The 18,158-nt window shown below is 38.2% G+C and overlaps 1 protein-coding gene across 3 annotated transcripts in view; it reads right to left on the bottom strand.

Moving 5' to 3' along the window:
* Nucleotides 1-6,089: 6,089 nt before the first annotated feature.
* The window catches only part of LOC128697530 (phosphatidylinositol transfer protein beta isoform), a 37,354-nt gene continuing 25,285 nt past the window's right edge, over nt 6,090-18,158 (bottom strand). For all 3 annotated transcript variants that reach the window (XM_053789314.2, XM_053789299.2, XM_053789306.2), the window contains 4 exons: nt 17,430-17,597; nt 16,659-16,780; nt 15,832-15,922; nt 6,090-7,564 (listed from right to left, as the gene is read on the bottom strand). In XM_053789314.2, the coding sequence (XP_053645289.2) occupies nt 7,523-7,564; nt 15,832-15,922; nt 16,659-16,780; nt 17,430-17,597 (423 nt within the window). In that variant the 3' untranslated portion in view covers nt 6,090-7,522. The remainder of the gene's footprint in view (nt 7,565-15,831; nt 15,923-16,658; nt 16,781-17,429; nt 17,598-18,158) is intronic.

Below are 18,158 nucleotides of genomic sequence, written 5' to 3' on the forward strand. Positions count from 1 at the left end.
CGTCAAAGACCTGGGAGTGATCATGTCGGAGGATCTATATACACCTGGAAAATCCTAGAGGGACTAGTACCGAACTTGCTCACGAAAATCACTCACTACGAAAGCACACATAAGGGGGATTACCAACAGACCCCTGGCAGTCTTCAAGCTGGCACTGGACAAGCACCTAAAGTCAGTTCCGGATCAGCCGGGCTGTGGCTCGTATGTTGGTTTGCGTGCAGCCAGCAGCAACAGCCTGGTTGATCAGGCTCTGATCCACCAGGAGGCCTGGTCTCAGACCGGGCCGCGGGGGCGTTGACCCCCGGAACTCTCTCCAGGTAAACTCCAGGCACCTTTCAAGGCAGGTGAAATTGCCGACCTAGAAAATGTACAGAGAACTTTCACGGCACGCATAACGGAGATAAAACACCTCAATTATTGGGAGCGCTTGAGGTTCCTAAACCTGTATTCCCTGGAACGCAGGAGGGAGAGATACATGATTATATACACCTGGAAAATCCTAGAGGGACTAGTACCGAACTTGCACACGAAAATCACTCACTACGAAAGCAAAAGACTTGGCAGACGATGCACCATCCCCCCAATGAAAAGCAGGGGTGTCACTAGCACGTTAAGAGACCATACAATAAGTGTCAGGGGCCCGAGACTGTTCAACTGCCTCCCAGCACACATAAGGGGGATTACCAACAGACCCCTGGCAGTCTTCAAGGTGGCACTGACAAGCACCTCAAGTCAGTTCCGGATCAGCCGGGCTGTGGCTCGTACGTTGGTTTGCGTGCAGCCAGCAGCAACAGCCTGGTTGATCAGGCTCTGATCCAACAGGAGGCCTGGTCACAGACCGGGCCGCGGGGGCGTTGACCCCCGGAACTCTCTCCAGGTAAACTCCAGGTAAACATATTAAACAGTAACTTCGTAATGGGACTTGGAGAAGCTGTTTTGGCATTATCTACGCATAAAACAATGCTAAACTGTATTTCCAATGATTATCCTTTCTGTAATTTATCCTTTCTTCATTCTTAAAAAAAATAAAGTTTGTATGGTTTTGACATTCAGCCAAATATCTTAGTTTTGCCCTCACAAAAATCAAAAACAAATTAAGGTATCTCAAAAAGCTAACCACTAGCTTGTAAAACAATCTTTCCTTTATGTTCTCTGTGAATTTCATTACATTCCTGCTATTATTAACGAATTTAGTGGCTCATATATATGAATAACTTACTTCCGAGATAATCCGCGAAACAGCCGGACCACCGATTTTTTTTTTTGTTTTTTTTCGAGAAAATAACATTTTTCTCTGTCTTATACTGCATTACGAGTGTATATCATAGTTACCCATGTTCGTTTTCTTTAATATAAGGACCCTGGAGGTGAAAGAAAGAGAATGGAAGCCCCTCTCTGAGAATGGGAATCTATTATTCCCGATGGAGCGCTCTGAGAATATGCCATATATTATTCATTCTGGAGTATTTACCATATTTCTTTGTTATTTATATTGTTTATTATGTCATATTAGATCAATTATGATAGATAAATAAGCCGTAGAAGCTATAATAGCGTTATATTGAGCCATACTCCCCGGACACCCCGAGACTGGAATTTTCCATGACGTCAGCAAAATGGTGTCGGGAGGTTCCTGGTTGGTTGGAACTCTACGTGTAAGTCCCGCCCACTGTATTATGATGCCAAATCGTCAATTATTATCTTAGAACGAATAATACAATAAATACACGAAAAAAAAACGGAAAAAAAATTGACGACAGGTGAGCACACCTGCCGCGGGTGGTGACGTAACCCTAGGTGTTTTAAATGACCATAATTCTTTGTAGGAATGTCATAGAACAATGATTCTGGTACCATTGTGTTGCCAGAGAGTTAAGCTATTTTTCTATAAGATTAACTCAGTTTGTGAATTTTTCGACAATTTTTCGTTCGCGCTGAGTAAGTGCTAATTACTCCTTAAACCGTTCAGCAGAGGCATAAGTTATATCACAAAATGAAGACCATTACTAACAACATAATTGATAAATGGGCATTACACACCACAATAACAATTCTAACATGTCTAAATAGGATACACCATGTTGAAGGTTTAAAGCCAATCAGAAGGGGTTTTCTCTGTGAATGGTGTACTATATGTATTATTATTGTTATTATAATCAAGGGGAAGCGCTAAACCTGTAGAATTATACAGCTCCTGTGGGGGAGGGGGATGTGGAAGGTAATCAGGCTTAATTTAGGGAACTGGAGCACAGGTCAAATTCCCTAGATCAAGAGCCCTTTACCAGCATCAAGGAACCTTCCTTGAGAGGTGTACTGCATGTAAAACTGACTGGATTATTATAATCAAAATAAGCCCTAAACCCAGAAGAGTCATACAGCGCTGCAAAACTGACCGGAGGGCACTTGCATATGCCAATAGTTGCATGAACCTTTCCTGTAGCTTAGTTGCTAGTGCACTCAGCTCACACACCGAGGTCCATAGTTTGATCCCCTGTACGGTTGATTATTATTATTATTATAATCAAGGGGGAAGCGCTAAACCCGTAGGATTATACAGCCCTGTACGGTTGAAACAGGGCATTTCCTTAAGACACCTGTTGTCCCTGTTCACCCTGCATCATGCAATCCTGGGGAGAAAATTAACCTAGTTTTTCCGAAATTCTCTGCAGAAGTGGCTTTCTATATAGTATGTCACTGATGTCAGCTAAGCCTGTATGTTATAAATGTACTTGTAGAAATGTAAATTATTATTATAATCAAAAAGAAGCACTAAGACACAAGGGCTATACAGCCCTGCAGGATAGGAAAGGAAGCAAGGGTATTGGGTGGCAGAAGGGGAGAGGGGCGATCAGTAGGTTAGAGAAAACAGCGGGGCAAGGGATAGTGCAGGGCAGAGGGTAGCAAGAGATCGAGGTTATTATTATTATTATAATCAAAAAGAAGCGCTAAGCCACAAGGACTATACAGCATTATTATTATTATTATAATAATCAAAAAGAAGCGCTAAGAGATCGAGGTAGAAATTATTATTATTATTATAATCAAAAAGAAGCGCTAAGCCACAAGGACTATACAGCATCGAGGTAGAAAGGGAGAAATGTAAATGTATTATTAATACACCAGTGTAGAAAATTTCAATCTAATTGCCAGGAGTTTGAAGGTGATCAGAATAGGCATTCTGTAGTCTTTACTTAGAATCTAATAATTTAAACTTTTTAACTGTTAGGAAATTTGGATCGATAAGGCCTCGACTTATAAGGCTCCATCCTCTGCCTGCAGTGCCTCGGCTATTATTGATTTTAATGGGGGAGGGGGCACTAAACTGTCCATAGAGGTCATATAGTGCCTGGAGAATGTATGGCAATCAGGTATGACCCATGAATGGAACGAATAGGCCCAGTTCCTTGGATCAAGAGCCCCTCATCGACATCGAGGCACCTCCCTCGAGAGCAAGAGTGACTCCATTAATTATATGGAGGAGGGGCTTAGGGGTGGTTGTCTGGTTGGAAGATGGGGACTAAAGGACTTGTCTCCAGCTGTATTATATTTATTTGGCGAGTTTTAGGGGACAAGTTTTTTTTGAGGCTTCTGCCTCCCCCTGCCCCTACACTTTGGCACCACTCCTGTTGGAGGTAACCTACTAAAAGTTTTCAATTAGGTTTCATTCACACAGTAAACTTGAACAATGGTTTTATAGAGAGTAATAAATTATATACAAGATAGGATAATTCTTTGGGGTTCCTGTAGTTCAATGGTAGATCCAAAGGGACCCAGAGTCAGAGGCATCGCTCGAGTTGGTGTCACCTGGGGCAGAATCTCTGGTGTCACCCAGGGCAGCATCCTTGGTGTCACCCCCATGAAATTCAAGGGTGGGGGGATGGGGGGTAAACTCCAGTTATGTCACTACTGCATGACCAGTAACAAATGTTTAGTAATGAGAACATTTAAGGGCCATAAACTGAACAGAATACTTCTCAACTTTATTAATGATAAAATAAATAATCGATGTAATATTGAGGAAACAAACTTAAATACCACTTTGAGTACAGGCAACAGCTCCTACGTTTATTCATTTTCAACAATGGAGAGAGAAAAAAAAAACGAAAAATAAAGAAAACATTGCAATATCAGAGAAACACTAGTTCCAATTTGACCTTGAGTAAAGGTAACATCTCAGTGAATCTGATCTTGCATTTCATTGCTTTCAATTATGCAAAATCATCTATCACATCAAAATCAATGATTTTCCCTATATAGGCTTATTTGTACATTGTTAATATATAATAGGCTATATAGAAACGAAGGATTCTTCTCTTATGTTGGTGCAGCACTATTTTGGGCATTAGTGTCACCTTTAGAGGCTCTATGGTGTCACCCCCTAAATGGTGTCACCTCCCCCTCCCCCCATGCATAACACCCCTGCCCAGAGTTCCATTTGCAGGTGAGGGAAAACAGAAGTAAATCTCCTTAAAGCTCCTGGCCCTGTTTACCTAGCAATACATACTAAATGTTCATTGAGTATTGTGGATATTATTCTTGGAGGAGAGGGTAGTATACCTTAAAAATGGCTGGACTGACATTCCATTTCTTAGCTTGTAAATTTGTGTAAAAAAAATTTCAAATCACAATGTTTTACCCAGTATATCACTGACCATACAAAGTGTTTCTGATGTATTGTTTGCACTGCTAGAAATTTATTTTCATGGATGAGCATTAAACCTGCAGGGGTCATACAATGCTTCAGGAATTCAAGTTAATCAAGTTTAATATAAGGAAGGAAATGGTTCCTTCAGTCTTAATCAAGAGCTCTTTCCCAGCATTAAGCTACCCTCCTTGACAGGACTGCTGGCAAAGATGGTCCTATCAGTCATTATTTTATTATTAGAGTACAGTACTTTTATGAGGGTAGTGCTAATCCCATAAGGGTTATACAGCACCAGGGTAATGGGAAACAATCAGATTCAGTTTCAAGAAGTCAGACAAGATCCATTTCTGTGGATCAATTGCCCTTCATGGCATCAAGTGACCATTAACAAAATAAATGAAGCATGGTTTACTTAGTGCCTATCTACTCAAAACTGAGTGTTAAATGCTGACTCCAGTGTACACCTCTTTTACTTGGTCATTATTTTGCAAATCATCCTCCTATAGGCTTCACTTTGGCTAAGAATGTGGAGAAATTACCTCCAACAGGGGAAAGCAGAATGGCCTCTCACTATGGCTTCGATGAAAGGTTAGTCCTATTTTCCTAACAAAGACATCAAATGTGTGATTGATACTGAAATGAAAATAAGTGATTATTTTAGCATGCTTGCATGGGTCTTTTTTTTTGTGCTCCAAAAGTTTGTTACCTTTATATAATAAAGTATTGCATAATGACATGGTACAATTTGTAAAATTTTCCTTATAAGCAACAATCTAACTTAAGGAAACCCATGCTATTGGAGTGTGAGCAAGGTAACATTTTGTGAGGGGATTCAGGGAAACCAGTTAGCCAGACTTCAGTCCTGGAGGTGGGAAATACAGTGCCTGTAATCTAAAGAAGCGGTTGTAATATTTGCAGTTTTGGAAGGGCATCTGTACTGCAGTATCTATGCACCTGTGGCAAGACAATGATAGAGTGAATGATGGTGAGTTTCTTTTTCAGGTCACCCTAACTCGGTGGGAGACAGTCAATGTTAGGAGTAGAGACAAGTGGTTTTTGGGTTGACAAGCTGTTGGAATGAGAGCAAGGTAATATTTTGTGAAGGGATTCAGGGAAACCAGTTAGCTGGACTTTAGTCCTGGAGGTGGGAAGTGCAGTGCTTGCACTCTAAAGGAGGGGTTTGGGATATTTGCTGTTTGGAAGGACATCTGAACTGTCATATCTGTGTGCCTCTGGCAAGATGTTGATGGCATGAATGGTGAAGTTTTTTTTTTTTTTTTTTTTTTGGGGGGGGGGGGGGGGGCTCACCTTGCCTGGGTGGGAGCTGGCCAGTGTGTTGAAGAAAAATCTATAATGTGATCCATGTAAATTCCTACGAAGTATAATGTAGATGTATTCTGTTGACTAAGTTAATGCCTGTAAGTTTAAGTTAAAAAAGAATGAGAATTGTACAACCATTTATTAATAAAATGAGCTATCTATTTCAAAGTACAGTAGACTAGTGTACAATACGAATAAGCAATAATAGAATTCAGTTCTCTTAATGTAAGTCAGTACACATTCTAATGATTAACAAACTATCAACACCATTCCTATAATTACAGTGAAACCTGTACAATCATGAATTTAACATACATTAACACTGACAGTTGTACTGTATCACAATACATGACAGCATATTATTATTACTTCATTCATGGGGAGGCGCTTAATTTACCCAAAGCGATTGTGTAGCACCTGGGGACGGAGAAGCAAGTACAAATGTTGTAAAGGGGAGAGGCTCTAATTCCTTAGATTGAAAGCCCTTCACCAGCATCAAGGCACCTCCCTTGAAGGGAAAATACAACATAGTTAATAGAGCTACTCAGCATTTCACTAGCCTCTTACAAATACAGTACAGTACTTCAACAGTAACAAACTAATCTGCAACAACACATCAAGAAATACCAGTTTTGATAATATATTTCTATATTTTAAGCACCATTAATGTGCAACGACATATCAAGAAATGCCACTCAATTTTGTTAATAGTTTTCTATATTTAAAGTGCACACACCTTAGGTTAACAAGCAGCAAGAGTGCCAAGGAAAGGCTTTGGAAATTTCAGCCCCCAATAAAAATTATAATAAAAATGCTGCTTCAAAACAAGTCTATGTCCCCCTCTCCCTTCTAATCGCATAACCATGCCACTCCTAACCCCCCCCCCCCCTGGTATAAAAATTCTGGCACTACCCCTGTACACAAGTAACAAAAAATATATTTTAGACTATAGTAAGCTGCATGGGGGAGAAAAAAAAAGAATGCAGAACACACCATTAATTAAAAGCTTCCCTATTAACTTGTCTTTTCACTATTATGGGCAGCTTGCCATCATAAAGTGTTCTTGATTATTACAGTACAGTGCAGCCTCTGTACTCAAATATAATTTTTTTTTTTACACTATTCTGGATCAGTTGTAATGCTATACAAATACGCAAGTCATTTAACAGATATATACTGTACTGTAATATGTATAATGATGTTTTATGAATTTAGCTCATGGATAGTGCTATATTACCACAGGCAAGTTACAATTATGGGTTCCGAGCTTGCAGATAGCACACTAATATTATATGCCAGTCAAGGATCTACAAACACAGCTTGTAAATAATGTGCAACAGGACATAAAATACAGTAAATACATATTCTTTTTATTAACTTAATGCAAAGCTCACATTCTGAAATATTAATCTTATACTGAAGTACCCAACAAAAGTCAAAACCTAACAGTTGTCTGTACCACCTACCAGGGATTTTCTGCCACCTGATACAGAGCAACAATAAATGACTCGAGTTTAGCAATTCCAGCATAAAAATACAAATAAAATTATTTGAACCCTACTCATCCTTTATGCCTCGGACTTCTCCTCTCTGTCGTTGCTGTGAAGAGAGAAATATTAATTTCTATAGTCATCAAATGCCAACCTACATTAGGGCAAAGTTAAAACTTAACTTAACATATATAAACAGTAACAGACTTAAACACACAAATGGAGTTTGATTTATATTCTTTATATTATTAACTTGGAATTTTGTACAAGATAAAAATTTTTTTTTAACACATCGGCAGTCTCCCAATGAGGCAGGGTGACCCAAAAAAGAAAAACACTTTCACCATCATTCACACATAATCACTATGTTTGCAGAGGTACCCAGATATGACAGTTTAGAAGTCACTCCAAACAGCCAATATCCCAAATACCTCCTTTAAAGTGCACGCATTATACTTCCCACCTCCAGGACTCAAGTCCAGCTAACCGGTTTCCCCGAATCCCTTCACAAGATATTACCCCGTTCACACTCCACCAGTATGTCAAGTCCCAAAAAACATTCATCTCCAAAGGTAAGATACACACAGAGTACACTTATTACTTCCCTTAAAATATTAATATTAATGTGTGAGAGGTAAGTGGCAGGGTGTTTATTGAATAAAATCAGAATGGCACACCATCATCCTCTAACTTGGCACTTAAAGCAAGAGGTTTACGACTCCTCTTTTTATCACAGCTAAGCTTAGACGCCATTGTCAACGAGAGCCAACTAGTTAACGAAAGAGTAAACAAGAGAGAGAATGAGATACAGAGTTCAGAAAATGTAACACAAACTGAACAGGTAGTGGGCGATCACCGTCAGGCGAAATAAATGCGTATTAATATGTGTCTGCTTTTAGTTCATTCATGTACATTTGTAAGAGTTTGTAAAACTTTTACCTCAATATTTTTATAATAATAATTACCTCACAATACAAATACATGTACTCTTATATTGTGTACAAGTTGTACAAGTTATTACAGAATAGACAAACAGCAACACTCCCATTCTCATGCAACACACCATTTTTAGAGTGAATAATGATGATGATGATGATGATGATGATATCATAATAAAAAAGCACTAAACCCACAAGGGTCGTGAATTGCTATATATAGAATGAAGGTATATGAAAGGAATATTTTTTCTACAGGTATCCCCCAGTGTTTGACTAGAGAAAACGTAATTCTTCTGACACTACCTACACAGCCGCTTTGTAAACAAATCTCATATTTACGTCAATTTTTATTCTGTGAGTGTATGTATCATGTTTATATGCTATGTAACGTGTTTCTTATATAACTTTGAGGAAAATATAATAGATGGATTAATGAAAATGTTTATATTAATGTAAAATAAGACATTTAATGTGCCCAAGAGTGATGATTATTATTACTATTGGCGTCATGAGTAGAGAGAGACTTAGCGATTTTAATGTGTACCTGCACACTAGCACAGTGTGTAAGTATATTTAGGTACAGGTACACATAAGAATAATTATCAGAGTACATATAAAATGCGCAATAACTGTAAAACACTTGAAATTTTGGAAAGTTTCCAGACATAATAGATGTGGTCATGGAGAATGTAAACAAACCGGGTGGGGGCGTGCCGTATTTAAAAGACTGCTTGCCGTATAGCAAACTTTGGTCATAATTTGACATCGCCGTATTAGCGGAACTCTGTAAGGCGAAACGCCGTAAAGCAGGGCCCTACTGTAATTGTTCAATTCAGTTGGATCACCTCCTTTGAGGATTGGGGTGACTCTTGCTGTCTTGAGTATGGATGGGAAGGTGGAAGATTCAATGGATTTGTTAAAAAGAGTTGCAATAATTGGTGACAACACATGAGAAGCTTTTTTATTCATGAGTGGTGGCAAGTTATTTAGGTCCTCTGTCTTGTTCTTTAGCGTTTTGATGATAAGCGAGATTTCAGTTGGGTTCGTTGGGGCTAAAAATAGAGTATTAGGGTAGTTGCCAGTGAAGTAGTCTGTTGGTTGAATGTTTGAGCTTGGGATTTTACTTCCCAGTTTTGTTCCTATGGTAGAGAAAAAGATATTAAGCTTGTTGGCAGTATCAGTTGGCTGTAGGAGAGGTTCATCTGGTTTAGTTAAGTTAATCAATCTATTTTGTGACAGCTTTTTTGTTCCTAGAGTTTCAGATAAGGTTTTCCAGGTCTTTTTCATATCACCTTTTATGTCATGAAGTCTGTTTTCATAATACAATTTTTTTGACCACCTTATTAGATTGGTTTGTATTGACGAGTAACGTTTTGCGAGATCCTTTGTTATTAGACCCATTCTGTACCGTTTTTCATAGATTTTTTTTATCAATAGATTTGAGGATGCTGTTTGTAAGCCAGGATCTGTTTAGTCTCTGCTGTGATCTACTCCCTCCCTCTAATGTGATATCCAATTTTTCTTTACCTAACTCATTTGATACCCTCATCACCTTACTCTTTCTATGTTCACCTTCAACTTTCTTCCTTTACACATCCTCCCAAACTCATCCACTAATCCTCGTAACTTTTCTTTAGACTCTTTCAAAAGCACAGTATCATCAGCTAAATAACTGTTAACTCCCATTTTGTATTTGATTTCCCATATTTAATCCCACTCCTCTCCCCAACAACCTAGCACTGGGGAGAGGGGTATATTATTATTATAATCAAAAAGAGGCACTAAACCTACAAGGAGAAGAGTATAGATATACTATAGATCTTTCAACAAACTGGCCATATCCCACCAAAGCAGGGTGGCCCAAAAAGAAAAAAGTTAAATAGATTACATATTATAGAACGTGTAGTAGGTTGGTAGAGAGCAACCACCCAGGGAGGTACAGTGGACCCCTGGTTAACGATATTTTTTCACTCCAGAAGTATGTTCAGGTGCCAGTACTGACCGAATTTGTTCCCATAAGAAATATTGTGAAGTAGATTAGTCCACTTCAGACCCCCAAACATACACGTACAAACGCACTTACATAAATACACTTACATAATTGGTCACATTCGGAGGTAATCGTTATGCGGGGGTCCACTGTACTACCATCCTGCCAAGTGAGTGAAAACGAAAGCCTGTAATTGTTTTACATGATGGTAGGACTGCTGGTGTTTTTTTCTGTCTCAAACATGCAAGATTTCAGGTGTCTTGCTACTTCTTACACTTAGGTCACACTACACACACATGTACACATTTATGTATACACATTCATCCGAGTTTTCTTTGATTTTATCTTTATAGTTTCTGTTCTTATTGATTTTCCTTTCATATCCATGGGGAAGTGGAATAAGAATCTTTCCTCCGTAAGCCATGCATGTTGTAGAATTCAACTAAAATGCCGGGAACAATGGGCTAGCAACCCCTTTTCCCATAGAGCCTACTAAAAAGAAAAAGAAGAAAACCGTCAAAGTGGGATGTTTGAATAAGCAGGGATGTTGTACAAATGATAAGAAAGAGATGATTGTGGATGTTTAACAAATGAATGAGAAGCTGGATGTCCTGGCTTTAAGCGAAACAAAGCTGAAGGGGGTGGGCGAGTTTCAGTGGAGAGTAATAAATGGGATTAGGTTAGTGGTTTCAAATCGAGTTAGAGCTAGAGGAGTAGTAGTAATAATGTTGAAGAATAGGATAAGTTATGGTAGGAAAAGAGGGAATATAACTGTATTAATTCAAGGATTATGGGGAGTAAAATAAGGGTTGGATGTGAAAAGTGGGTTATAGTAAGTGTTTATGCACCTGGAGAAGAGAGAAGTGTAGAATGTAGAGGAGACAGAGAAATTTTGGGAAATGCTGAGCGAGTGCATGGAGAGTTTGGAACCAAGTGTGAGAGTACTTGTGGTTGGGGATTTCAATGCTAAAGTGGGTACAAATGTTGTCGAGGGAGTAGTAGGTAAATTTGGGGTGCTAGGGGTAAATGAAAATGAGGAGCCTTTAATTGAGCAATGTGTAGAAAGAGGTTTGGTAATAAGTAATACATACTTTATGAAAAGAGGATAAATAAGTATACAAGGTATAATATAGCACATAATGGAAGTAGTTTGTTAGATTATGTACTGGTGTATAAAAGGTTGATGGGTAGGCTTCAGGATATACATACATGTTTATAGAGGGGCAACTGATATATTGGATCATTAGTTGTATCTACAGTTAGAGTAAGAGGTAGATGGGACAAGAGGAAAATGGCAACAACAAGTAAGAGAGGTGAAAGTGTATAAACTAAGGGAGGAGGAAGTTAGAGTGAGATATAAGCAACTATTGGCAGAAAGGTGGGCTAGTGCAAGTATGAGTAGTGGGGGAGTTGAGGGTTGGAATAGTTTTAAAAATGCAGTATTAGAATGTGGGGCAGATGTTTATGGCTATAGGAGGGTGGGTGCAGGAGGAAAGAGGAGTGATTGGTGGAATGATGAAGTAAAGGGTGTGATAAAAGAGAAAAAGGTAGCTTATGAGAGGTTTTTACTAACCAGAAGTGTTATAAGAAGAGCAAAGTATATGGAGAGTAAAAGAAAGGTAAGAGAGTGGTGAGAATGAAAAAAGAAAGCAGATGATAGAGTGGGAGAGGCACTGTCAAGAAATTTTGATTAAAATAAGAAAAAATTTGGGAGAGAGATAACAAGTTACGAAAGCCTAGGGAACGAATGGATTTGTCAGTTAAAAACAGAGTAGGGGAGTTAGTAGATGGGAAGCTGGAGGTATTGGGTAGATGGTGGGAATAGTTTGAGGAACTTTTAAATGTTGATGAAGAAAGGGAGGTGGTAATTTCATGCACTGGCCAGGGAGGTATAACATCTTTTAGGAATGAAGAGCAGGATGCGAGTGTGGGGGATATAGTGTTGGAGTGGTTGGTATTTTTGTTTAATAAATTCAAATTCAATTCAAAGTTTATTCTCTATAAGGATTACAATGCTGAGTTTACAGAATTTGGTTATTGTATTGCTTACATGTAGTAAAATAATAATTACAGAGTGTACCACTAGAACACCTAGCATGGCTAGGCATTTCGGGCAGACTTAAGATTTAATTTAAGTTTAAAATATTATAAAATTATGAGGTAAGTTGGTATTATGGCTAAGTGACTAAATACTAGTTTGTAAGTTTAGCAATGTGAATGCTTTTGATTTGGCACTATACATAGTTTCAGTATTGGAGTATCACAGATTGATATTTCTGTTTATGGTCAAATGGGTGAGTGAGTGTAAGTGTTAACCACCAGGTGGTATTCGTGTAATTAGTTGACAGGGTGCATCAGGGAGATAAGATGTTTTCTGATGGTAGTTTTGAAGGTGATGAATGTGTCTGCAGTTTTAGAATTTTCAGGTAGGGTGTTCCAGATTTTAGGGCCTTTGACATACATTGAATTTTTGTAAAGGTTTAGTCGGACACGGGGAATGACAGAGATGTTTGTGTCTGGTATTGTGCCTGTGACAAACATCTCTATGACATTCCCCGTGTCCAACTGAACCTTTACAAAAATTCAATGCATGTCAAAGGCCCTAAAATCTGTATGAAAGAGGAGGAAGGTACCTAGGGATTGGCAGAGAGCATGTATAGCTCCTTTATATAAGGGAAGGGGGACAAGAGAGATTTTAAAAATTATAGGGGAATAAGTTTACTGAGAATACCAGGGAAAATGTACGATAGGGTTATTATTGAAAGAATTAAAGGTAAGACAGAGTAGGATTGCGGATGAACAAGGAGGCTTTAGAGTGGGTAGGGGATGTGTAGATCAAGTGTTTACACTGAAGCACATATATGAACAGTATTTAGATAAAGGTACAGAGGTTTTCATTGCATTTATGGATTTAGAAAAGGCATATGATAGAATGGATAGGGGAGCAATGTGGCAGATGCTGCAAGTATATGGAATAGGTAGTAAGTTACTAAAGGCTGTAAAGAATTTTTACCAGGATAGCGAGGCTTGGGTTAGGGTGTGTAAAAGAGAGGGAGATTACTTCCCAGTAAAAGTAGGTCTTAGACAGGGATGTGTAATGTCACCATGGTTGTTTAATATATTTATAGATGGGGTTGTAAAAGAAGTTAATGCTAGGGTGTTGGGGAGAGGGATGGGATTAAATTATGGGGAATCAGATACAAAATGGGAATTGACACAGTTAGTTTTTGCTGATGATACTGTGCTTACGGGAGATTCTAAGGATGAGGTTAACTATAGGTTAACCTCGGTGGGCCACATCCCACCGAGGCAGGGTGGCCCAAAAGGAAAAATGAAAGTTTCTCCTTTTACATTTAGTAATGTATACAGGGGAAGAGGTTACTAGCCCCTTTCTCCCGGCATTTTAGTTGCCTCCTACAACACGCATGGTTTACGGAGGAAGAATTCTGTTCCACTTCCCCATGGAAGCAAGAGAAAATAAACAAGAACAAGTACTAGTAAGAAAATTGAAAACCCAGTGGTGTGTGTATATATATGCTTGTACATGTATGTGTAGTGTGACCTAAGTGTAAGTAGAAGTAGCAAGACGTACCTGAAACCTTGCATGTTTATGAGACAGAAAAATGGACACCAGCAATCCTACCATCATGTAAAACAATTACAGGCATTCATTTTACACTCACTTGGCAGGATGGTAGTACCTCCCTGGGCGGTTGCTGTCTACCAACCTATTACCTAGATTGAGGTATGTCTTTCTTTCAACACACTGGCCATGTCCCACCAAGGCAGGGTGGCCCAAAAAGAAAAACGAAAGTTTCTCTATTAAATTTAGTAATTTATACGGGAGAAAGGGTTACTAGCCCCTTGCTCCTGGCATTTTAGTCGCCTCTTACAACACGCATGGCTTACGGAGGAAGAATTCTGTTCCACTTCCCCATGGAGATAAGAGGAAATAAACAAGAACAAGAACTAGAAAGAAAATAGAAGAATACCCAGAGGGGTGTGAATATATATGCTTCTACATGTATGTGTAGTGTGACCTAAGTGCAAGTATAAGTAGCAAGACATACCTGAAATTTTGCATGTTTATGAGACAGACAAAAGACACCAGCAATCCTACCATCATGTAGAACAATTACAGGTTTTCGTTGTACACTCACTTGGCAGGACGGTAGTACCTCCCTGGGCGGTTGCTGTCTACCAACCTACTATCTAGATTGAGGTATATGTGGAGACAAAAAATATTATCTATGGAGGCAAAGAAGCAAATGTATGAAAGTATAGTGGTACCAACACTCTTATATGGGTGTGAAGCTTGGGTTGTAAATGCTGCAGTGAGGAGGCAGTTGGAGATGTCCTGTCTAAGGGCAATGTGTGGTGTAAATATTGTGCAGAAAATTCGCTGTGTGGAAATTAGGTGGTGTGGAGTTAATAAAAGTATTAGTCAGAGGGCTGTGGAGGGGTTGTTGAGGTGGTTTGGTCATTTAGAGAGAATGGATCAAAGTAGAATGACATGGAGAGCATATAAATCTGTAGGGGAAGGAAGGTGGGGTAGGGGTCATCCTCGAAAAGGTTGGAGGGAGTAAAGGAGGTTTTGTGGGTGAGGGGCTTGGACTTCTAGCAAGCGTGCGTGAGCCTGGTAGATAGGAGTGCATGGAGACGAATGGTTTTTGGGACCTGACAAGCTGTTGGGCTGTGAGCAGGGTAGTATTTAGTGAAGGGATTCAGGGAAACCAGTTTTTCTTATATAGCCGGACTTGAGCACTGGAAATGGGAAGTACAATGCCTGCACTTTAAAGGAGGGGTTTGGGATATTGGCAGTTTGGAGGGATATGTTATATATCTTTATAGTATATGCTTCTAAACTGTTGTATCTGGCTGCCTCTGCAAAAACAGTGATTATGTACGAGTGAGGTGAAAGTGTTGAATGATGAAAATATTTTCTTTTTGTGGATTTTCTTTCTTTTTGGGTCACCCTGCCTTGGTGGGAGATGGTCGACTTGTTGGAAAAAAAAAATACGTATTACATTATATTTATCAATTAACTGTCGTAACTCTAAGAAACTGAAGAATAAAATACTTCTTACTCTTACAATTTAGATTACTGGTGCCACCCACACTGCAACCCCAGAATTCTAACTCCTATCACTTTCCTTTCAAATAAAGTTCCAAAAATGAATCTCACTTGTGCAGTATTACATATTTAAAAAAAAAAAAAAATCACACAATCAAGCTACCTCTATGTATATATTATTCGTTTTGACACTAGCCGTCTCCTACTGAGGCAAGTTACATACATAATATGACATTGATTCCCACAAAGAAAATGCATGTGTATTTAACATTACAAAAAAGAGAAATACTCTACTGGATATGCATAATCACAAATCCAGCATTATCTCCTTAAAAAAAAAGAGGCTAAGTGGTAATGCTATGCCAAGCACCTACCTGGTCAAGTTCCTCTTTTGTTGCATCTTCCAACTGCCGAATGTCATCCATAGTCATTCCATACCACTCATCCATCCAGCAGAACACTTGCCTAGAAATTAACCACTTATGATATTAAGCATTCCTAGTTCCCCTTAGTCATGGTTTTTTTCTTTAACAGACTTACCATGCTTTTTTTCCCACAACAAGCTACAATCCGAGAATTTTCAACCTTATAATTTAAATCTGAGACCAATAATACAAGAAACTTCAAACTGACAAGCTTAATCTCCCCACTGCATAGCATACTGTATAGAAAAATGCATATAAAGTACTATAACATATTCCCTCAAATATTTGAAAGGTTCTTTTCAGTAGAATAATCTCAAAAGCTGTTGAGTGCCTTCCTAAAGGGCATGGACCACCTGCATCAAGCTGCTTTTCTATCTCTGACAACATCTTTGGAGAAACTTTCATTATAGTTGTCATTTACATCCCTACCAAAAGTTTACAGTCACTTCAGGATTAATTTACAATGGCAGCAGACAAAAAAGTTAGTTGATGTACATAAATGCTTCCAAATTTTTATGAAAAAGATTTATAAACTACAAGACAAGTGCTCTTTGCAGAACTATATTAAATACATTCTCATAAGCTATCAAATCATTCTACACCAACACTAATTTATCAGTACTGTACTATTATAGTTTTTCATCTAGGACCAAGTCTTTTAATGCATACAAGCTACTTTATTTCTACTGTAAACTTACATTAATCTTTACTAGTGAAAGTGTGCCATTAATCAAATGAAGCACTGTACAACAAAAAGTCATTATGAGGAGCTTTACCTATGGAAGTTAGTAAACAGTCTGCGCTCAACATCCTGGATGAACTTCTCTATGCGTGACTGTAACCCAAACCATTTGAACTCGCATGTCACTAACTTGTAGCAAGTCATCACTGGATCACACTACCACATGAAAATAAGTAATATTGAAAATAAAATACTATTTTAGATTAAAATAATTAAAATCTCTAGTGCATGTATAAATTTTTAGCAAGATATTAATTTATTATTTTGTAATGAAGCAATTTAAAATCATACTTCAAACAATGAGTAGGAAAAGGAATCACAGATGACAACTCTCCAGAAATGAGAAATGGTTGCTACCACTTTCCCAATTTCTGGAGGGTGTTTTATTATTCAAAGTATATTTGCTAACTTGACTTATCTCAATTAACCCTAAAGTCAAATCCTAGTATCACCTTGATCAACATGTAACATCTGCTTTGAATCCAAGTTCACAATCACTGCTGGATGTACACTGATGCACTGCAAGTTTCTTTCCTAAATTATTAAGTATTTCCAAGCATCTGAACTTAGGACCTCTTAATAGTGACATTATTGTGCCTATTACTGCAGCTGTTTATGTACAAAGAATATTATATCTCCACACATCACAGTAAATGAAATCCCAGTCTCTCTAGACAATGAAAATTTGCTTAGAAGATATACTTAAAGAGGTAATACTGTTGAAACTATTAATGTTTTTGAAGCGAGCAAGAATTTCTTCATGTTCGACTGATAGGCAGTAAAATCTGTAGTTTGTGCCCCATACCTTTTTCCACCAGCGTGGCCCTTGCAGAGGACCACGACCAGTTTTCTCAGATTTAAACCTTGTTGGGTCTTCGTTAAGTTTATAATCTGAAGGTTTAACTGGATCATTGGCAACATCAACTGTCACTACTTCTCGGATTTTCAGCTTTTCTCCTGTTAGTCTGTGAGCCTGTAAATAATATTCATTATCTGAAGTCTTTTCATCAGTGTTATTAATCATGTTCTTATATTTACAAAAATCACTAAATCCTCTCCTTTAACTAAACTTGAAATTTGTTTTTATCTCCTCTTATATATTACTTTTATTATTTTAGAAATATCATAAATGGCTATGTAGAAAATCAATCAGCACTTCAATAAACAGAAATGTGTCTTAGAAAGTAGGACACTATTCAATGTACAAATGTAATCACAAATTATTGCTGCTGTAAAAAGAGACAGACTGATGCTTAAGTCCAGTATTAACATGCACGTGGTACTTTTAGCACTTTTCTAAATAAGCAATCCCAGATACAGTGGACCCTCGGATATCGGCCATAATTCGTTCCAGAATGTCGGCCTAAAACTGAAATAGCCGAAAACAAAAATATGTAATATTTCCCATAAGAATTAAAGATTAACTATAGTTTTACATACACAAAACAATGAGAAAAAAATATAAAGCACTAATTTTACTAATAAATGAACATTACATACCTTTATTGAAGACTTGTTGGCATATGAAAGAAAG

The sequence above is a fragment of the Cherax quadricarinatus genome, chromosome 31 (assembly GCF_038502225.1).
Source record: "Cherax quadricarinatus isolate ZL_2023a chromosome 31, ASM3850222v1, whole genome shotgun sequence".
In the NCBI taxonomy this organism is placed as follows: Eukaryota; Metazoa; Arthropoda; class Malacostraca; order Decapoda; family Parastacidae; genus Cherax; species Cherax quadricarinatus.